Genomic DNA, 7,277 nt, shown 5'->3' with positions numbered 1-7,277 from the left:
AAGAGTTTATTTTGGTCCCTCTCTGCAAGACAGACATTTCAGGATAGGAGATGGACTAAAACTGAAGTCCCAAAACTTACTGCCAGATTCTGGAGGATAAACTTGAAAGAGTGCTACAAGAGGATGTGGTGCTGGTCCTTCAAGAGTCACTCTCAACTCATCTGTCTATAAAGCCTAGAAAAAAACCATCTCTATGTATTTGACAATACTTCAGAATGTTATTCTTATTAATTGAGGGTCATTTTTTAGGATTTTTTGCCCAAGCAAAGTCTCTGAGAACCTGACACATTGCACTTCTGGAGACTCAAGGTAGGTTGCAGTTCTGGAAAACGGTGGCGCTGGAGACTAAATGGTTCCTGATGGTTTCATATCTGATTCTTAACATTAATTCTTACTTTTTTTGCAATTAACATGCATCTTTTCTCCTCCACCTGTTTGTTCTGACAATGCAGATGCAACAAGCGTTTTTCTGTCCGGTGGTCATGCCTTAACTTTGCAAATTGCAGTATTGCATTAGTATTGCATCCTTCTCATGGGCATTTAATAGTTTTTGACTTTTCAGTCTGAGGTTAATCTCTTTTTTGGCTCATTTGATCTGTAAAAGAAAATGTGCCTAATAATTCTGCACACCTGAAAATAAGGAGTTTTTCACTTCCAGCCTTCATGGACAATTATATATCAATTATAAATAATTAAATACAAAATGAATAGTAGTTATTAAGATTGATGTGGTTTGGAATTATTCAAATGTGCTTGGGAAAAAAATATGACAAGAATATCAACTTGCCTAATAATTCTGCACTCCCTGTATTCTATGATTTAATATAATATATAATTGATCCATGGTTGTAAGATACAGTAATATTGTGAAATATTGGTTTTATTTATAATAACCATTTTCTAAATAAATGCTTTAAAATGTAATCTATTTGTATTTTCAAGATCATTACTCCAGTCTTCAGTGTCACATGATCTTTCAGAAATCATTTTAATAAACTCTAAACATTTCTGATTATCATCAATGCTGAAAACAGTTGTGCTGCTTTATATTTTTGTGGAAACTGTGATACATTTTATTTTTTTAGGATTCTTTGATGAATAGAAAGTTCAAATGAACAGCATTTATTTGAAATTGAATTTTTTTGTCATTTTAAATGCTTTGCTGTCACTTTGGATCAATTTAATGTAATAAAAAGGAGATCTACTGACCCCAAACTTTTGAATGGTACAGTATGTTTAAAGGAATAGAAACCTTGGCAGCAAATATCATGTCAGACCAACCTGTTTCCCAACCTCTTTATGTTCAATCCAGTATCATGTTACACTAAACACACATACACACACACACAAATGGTTATTTGACTTCAGGACGCAGAACATGTTCTCTGTAAGAGACATTTATAGCATCTTGTAAAAAAAGGCTGTAGATTTTATGTGTGAGTTTTATTGTGGAGTTCATTGTGGGAAGCATTGCAAGGGTTTACAGTAAACCACACACACCCTGATCAGAGATCACGCACAGGCTTAAAAGTTTACCTATAGACAGCAATGGCCACAATATTACAATAATTCTGTAGAACTCAATAGGAAACAAGAGGAAACCTGAGCTAATTTGCAAAAAATTCAAAGTTGAGTAGCTGAAAGCTGAACCTCATCATGTTTAAGCTATGGTTTGATAATGAAACTACCTCGAGATAAGAGCAAAACCTGACAAACCGCCTTTTCGGTGTTCTCGATGTCAAAAATTATCCATAAATGAAGTAATGCTCTGTTTTGTTCTCTTTTAGGGTGTGGGTTAGTCTGTAGATTATTATAATTAACTTAAAGTTGCTATGAAACAGAAGTAGCAATAGATCTTTTTTTTCGTATGGCATCCTATATCAGTTTGAAATGGGTTTAGAAAAAAAAGATTGGAGAAGTCCTGCATATGACATTGAGAGAGGTCTGTCATTTCACTGGGAGATTTAGTTTGAAAATATTAAGTGAAAAAATGAAATACATTTAAAAAATGACATATATGCATGGATGATTCATTCAGAGTAAGATCAATAACATGCATTTTAATAACATTTTGAATTTTCATTTCACACTAACTTTAATTTTAAGTCTGCAGATACAATTTGGGGAGAAAAAATACGACAAAATCTTTCTTTGAAGACATTAGGGGTTTAATTTAAAAATTGTTTCAGAAATAAAGCAAATACTTTTTTTTTTTTTTTTTTTTTAAGCAAGGCACTATAAGCAAAAACAATGTTTTTTCATGCACTGGTTAATTTTGAGATTTTGAGCTATGTTACTTTTCATAATGTGTTGTTTCAGACTAATGAAAAGAAAACATGCAATAAACACCTGTTAAGTTTTTATTTTATTGCATTTTATTTGCATCTGATTTCAATTTAAATAGTTTTTAAATATAGTTGAAGTCAAAAGTTTACAAACACAATGCAGAATCTGCAAAATGTTAGTCCACAACAGAAAATGATAGCTCAATTTATAAAAATGACCCCGTTCAAAAGTTTACAGTTACACACGCTTGATTCTTAATACTGTGTTGTTACCTGAAAGATCCTCATCTGTGTTTTTTTGTTTAGTGATAGTTGTTCACGAGTCCCTTGTTTGCCCTGAACAGTTAAACTATCCGCTGTTCTTCATAAAAATCCTAAATTTACACAAGTCACACAAATTATTTGGTTTTTCAGCATTTTTGTGTATATGAACCCTTTCGAAAAATGACTGTACGATCTTGAGATTCATCTTTTTACACTGAGGACAACTGAGGGACTCATATGAAACTATTACAGACGGTTCAAACACTCACTGATGCTCCAGAAAGAAAAATGTTGCATTAAGTGCTGGGGGGTGAAAACTTTTGAACATAATGATCATGTACATTTTTCTTATTTTGCCTGAATATCATTTTTTTCCTATTTAGTACTGCCCTTCAGAAGATACTTACATGTTTCCCGGAAGACAAAATAAGTTAAATTTACCCTGATCTTCAAATTCAAAAAGTTTTACTTAAAAGTTTTTGCACAAGTTACACTCAGTGTGAAAAAAAAAGGCTCAAACACTGTAAAAAAAATGCATTTCTTAGATTTTTTTAATCTTGTTTCTAGCCAAAATATCTAAAGATTCTTAAATCAAGAAGGATTTTCTAGATGAGTAAACAATATTATCTTGTTTTTAGAAAAAATAAGTCAAAATTAAGTGTTTTTGCTTAAAACGAGTAAAATAATCAGCCAATGCGGTAAGAAAAATAATATAGTTGTCTGCTTGAAATAAGATTATTTTGCTTACCAGACTGGCAGATTAATTTGCTTATTTTAAGCAAAAACTCACTTAATTTTGACTTATTGTTTCTGAAAACAAGACAATAAATTTTTACTTGTCTAGAAAATCCTTCTTGATTTAAGAATTTAAAAAGATATTTCGGCTGGAAACAAAGCAAAAAATCTAAGTAAGAAAAGCATTTTTTGCAGTGAATACACAAAAATGCTGAGAAAACAAAGAATTTGTGGGACCTGGAGGTTTTTTCTGAAGAACAGTAGTTTAACTGTACAGGACAAACAAGGGACTCATGAACAACTATCACTAAAAAAGAAAAAAAAAAAAAAAACACAGCTGTGGATCATTCAGGTAACAACACAGTATTAAGAATCAAGTGTATGTAAACTTTCAAACAGGGTCATTTTTATAAATCCAACTATTATTTTCTCTATTTTTCTGCATGTCAATAGCATTTTCTGACTTATGGAGTAATAAAAGGAGATATCCAAAATCCCATTTAATATGTCAACAAAATTAAATCATTTTGAAAGATTGGTTTTATCCAATATTCACATTTATGTTCTGGACTTTTATGCAAATAAGACTGCAAATAGGTGACCCTGGACCACAAAACCAGTCTTAAGTCGCTGGGGTATATTTGTAGCAATAGCCAAAAATACATTGTATGGGTCAAAATTATTGATTTTTCTTTTATGCCAAAAATCATTAGGAAATTAAGTAAAGATCATGTTCCATGAAGATTTTTTGTAAAATTCCTACTGTAAACATATCAAAATGTAATTTTTGATTAGTAATATGCATTGTTAAGAACTTAATGTGGACAAATTTAAAGGTGATTTTCTCAGTATTTTGATTTTTTTGCACCGTCAGATTCCTGATTTTCAAATAGATGTATCTCGGCCAAATATTGTCCTAACAAACCAAACATCAATAGAAAGCTTATTTATTGAGCTTTCATATGATGTATACATCTCAGTTTTGTCAAATTTAACCTTATGACTGGTTTTGTGGTCCAGGGTCACATAGGATATTTATAGATATTTAAACACAAACATGCCTTTTTAAAACTTGTAATACAAACAATGTTTGCAATTCTTAATCTGATCAGCTTTTGGATTTTTTTTTTTTTTTTTTTTGGGGTGATTATTTGATTATTTTTTGGGTAGTTATTTACGTTTCTATTTTTACTGTATCCGACTGGGGTGCCTTGCCTTAAAATGTGAAAAGGTTTCCTTAAAGAAAGGGTTAATGAGTGGGCAAGTTTAAAATTAGCTTTATATACAGTATAAACAATAAAAGTGCTGCGATGATGTGTATAAAGTCATCATATCTTTCAGGAAACAATTTCAAATTGTCCAACAAAACCAGCTATTAAATGCTAAAATGAGGTCAGCTATTGTAAAACACAGAGAGAACACACGTGTTTATGAACATCTGACTCTTCCTGGATTGAATGTTGACCAGCAGGATTGTAACCGAGTAACTGAACCTCCAGAGAAATGTCTTATCTCAAGCATTCTCCTACTGACTCACTCTGGGTCACCAGGAAGAAAAAATACCAATGATCAACTGACAAACACAACAGGTCTTGAGAGTAATCAGCATACACTAAAAGAAGAAACACACATCTCTTTCCTGTTGCTCAAAGATACACAGGAAGAAGAGCATTGAGACATTTGTATGTTGAAACAAAGATGAGAAGTCATGCTATAACGCTCAAGGGTGACTTCTTTACTCATTATGGCATCGTAAAGCATATATATATGGGTTTATAACTATCATGGCATCATAAAGATTAACATCTGAGACTTCACAACAGCAAATTCTTTAAACAGATGCCAGATATTGGCATCAGAATGAAGGGCTTTGCCTTTGAATGATCAGTTTTGCCAGGTTTTGAGTGTTCAGGTCTGTTTAATATAAGGGCTGGATCAGGTTCACAAGCTCAACCTTCACAAAACAAGCCATTGTTTGCGAGAGTCGCTGTGAATACACACAAGTGTTTACTTAACTACTTATTTAAAGGATATACTATTAAACTTATTATTATTTTATATATTTATTTAGTTTTTAAATTATAACAGACTAGCAAAAAAGTCATCCTAAACACATGGATCTAGACTTAAATTCTATGACTTTCACAGTCATTTGTGACCCTGGACCACAAAACCAGTCGTAGGTGTAAATGTGTCCAAATTGAGATTCTTACGTCATCTGAAAGCGGAGTAAATAAGCTTTCCATTGATATATTGTTTGGTCTGAGATACAACTATTTGAAAACCTGGAATCTGAGGGTGCAAAAAATCTAAATATTGAGAAAATCGCGTAAAAAGTTGACCAAATGAAGTTCTTAGCAATGCATATTACCAGGGGCACCGCTCGCAATTTTGGGCCCTATGACAAAATATGTGACCCTGGACCACAAAACCAGTCTTAAGTCGCTGGGGTATATTTGTAGCAATAGCCAAAAATACATTGCATGGGTCAAAATTTTAGATTTTTCTTTTATGCCAAAAATCATTAAGAAATTAAGTAAAGTTCATGTTCCATGAAGATTTTTTGTAAAATTCCTACTGTAAACATATCAAAATGTAATTTTTGGTTTGTAATATGCATTGTTAAGAACCTAATTTGGACAACTTTAAAGGTGATTTTCTCAGTCTTTTTTATTTTTTTGCATCCTCAGATTTCTGATTTCAAATAGATGTATCTCAGCCAAATATTGTCCTATCCTAACAAACTATACATCAATAGAAAGCTTGTTTATTGAGCTTTCATATGATGTATAAATCTCAGTTGTGTCAAATTTAACCTTATGACTGGTTTTGTGGTCCAGTGTCACATATGAGGTTGCCCCCCCTACCACACCAAAGCACATCTCTGGGGGCCCCTAAAGTGCGTGGGCCCTTAGAATTGTCCTAACTTTCCCCCCCTTAGCGGCGCCCCTGCATATTACTAATCAAAAAGCAAGTTTTTATATATTTATGGTAGAAACTTTACAAAATATCTTCATGGAACATGATCTTTACTTAATATGCTAATGATTTTTGGCATAAAAGAAAAATCGATAATTTTGACCCATACAATGTAATTTTTGGCTATTGCTACAAATATACCCCAGCGACTTAAGACTGGTTTTGTGGTCCAGGATCACATTTATGATACCTGGATAAAGGTTTTAAAGATAAACATAACACAGAACAGCTAGGAAGAATATCTAAAATATACAGTATGGACTATGGAAAATTACCTTTTACGACTTTATTAATTTCCAGTCACTAAATGTACAATTGTTCCCTGCTTTTGCATGACCTATCCAACTTTTGTCAACTCTCTATCATATATCGATTATATATTGTAGCTTAACAATGAAGCACGTCTGAACTAATGAACTGTAAAAGCTTATCCTCCTGAGAAATGCTCTCGGTGTAGTCAGAAACACACTTAGAAACAGTCTTACCATACTCAGAGTTGTTTTGCTCTTCCTCCTGTTTCTTTCGGCCCATCTTTTCACTTCGCGACCATGTGTCTAATATAGCAACCGTGTGAAATGATGTCGAGTTGTTTCACTGCTCTGGAGCGTTCATCTGAATCGACAGTCCGATATCAGCAAGCGAGGATCTTAGTTTTAGTGCTGTTGTATTGTCTGTAAATCTTTGGAGGAGTAACCAGGCGTTGTGATGACGTCACGACGTGGCACCTGCCGCTGCGCGCTCCACAACCTCACACCTGACGCGCGCTCACGCTCCGGTGTACCTACAACCGCGAGAACACGCGCGTCCTCTACCGGTGGATGATTATTATACAGCCTGAGAAACTTATGTTACTTTGATTAACAGAATAGAGTGTTAGGTTTTCGTTTCGTGACACTCAAACTAGTTTAACAACGTTTTAAAGAAAATATTACTGTTTGTGATTTTTAGTAAAGTAATAAATAGACACGTTTAAAGCGAGATACACACACACACACACACACACACACACACACA

At 33.3% G+C, this 7,277-nt stretch overlaps 1 protein-coding gene across 1 annotated transcript in view; it reads right to left on the bottom strand.

Moving 5' to 3' along the window:
• slc44a4 (solute carrier family 44 member 4) overlaps positions 1-6,908 on the bottom strand; it is a 40,635-nt gene extending 33,727 nt beyond the window's left edge. The window contains exon 1 of the mRNA XM_073821790.1: positions 6,749-6,908. Coding sequence (XP_073677891.1) covers positions 6,749-6,794 — 46 coding nt within the window. The 5' untranslated portion in view covers positions 6,795-6,908. The remainder of the gene's footprint in view (positions 1-6,748) is intronic.
• Between the last annotated feature and the right edge of the window lie 369 nt (positions 6,909-7,277).

Source organism: Garra rufa, chromosome 17 (assembly GCF_049309525.1).
Source record: "Garra rufa chromosome 17, GarRuf1.0, whole genome shotgun sequence".
NCBI lineage: Eukaryota > Metazoa > Chordata > Actinopteri > Cypriniformes > Cyprinidae > Garra > Garra rufa.
The sequence above is the reverse complement of the archived record's forward strand: the minus strand, read 5'-3'. Positions and strand labels throughout refer to the sequence as shown.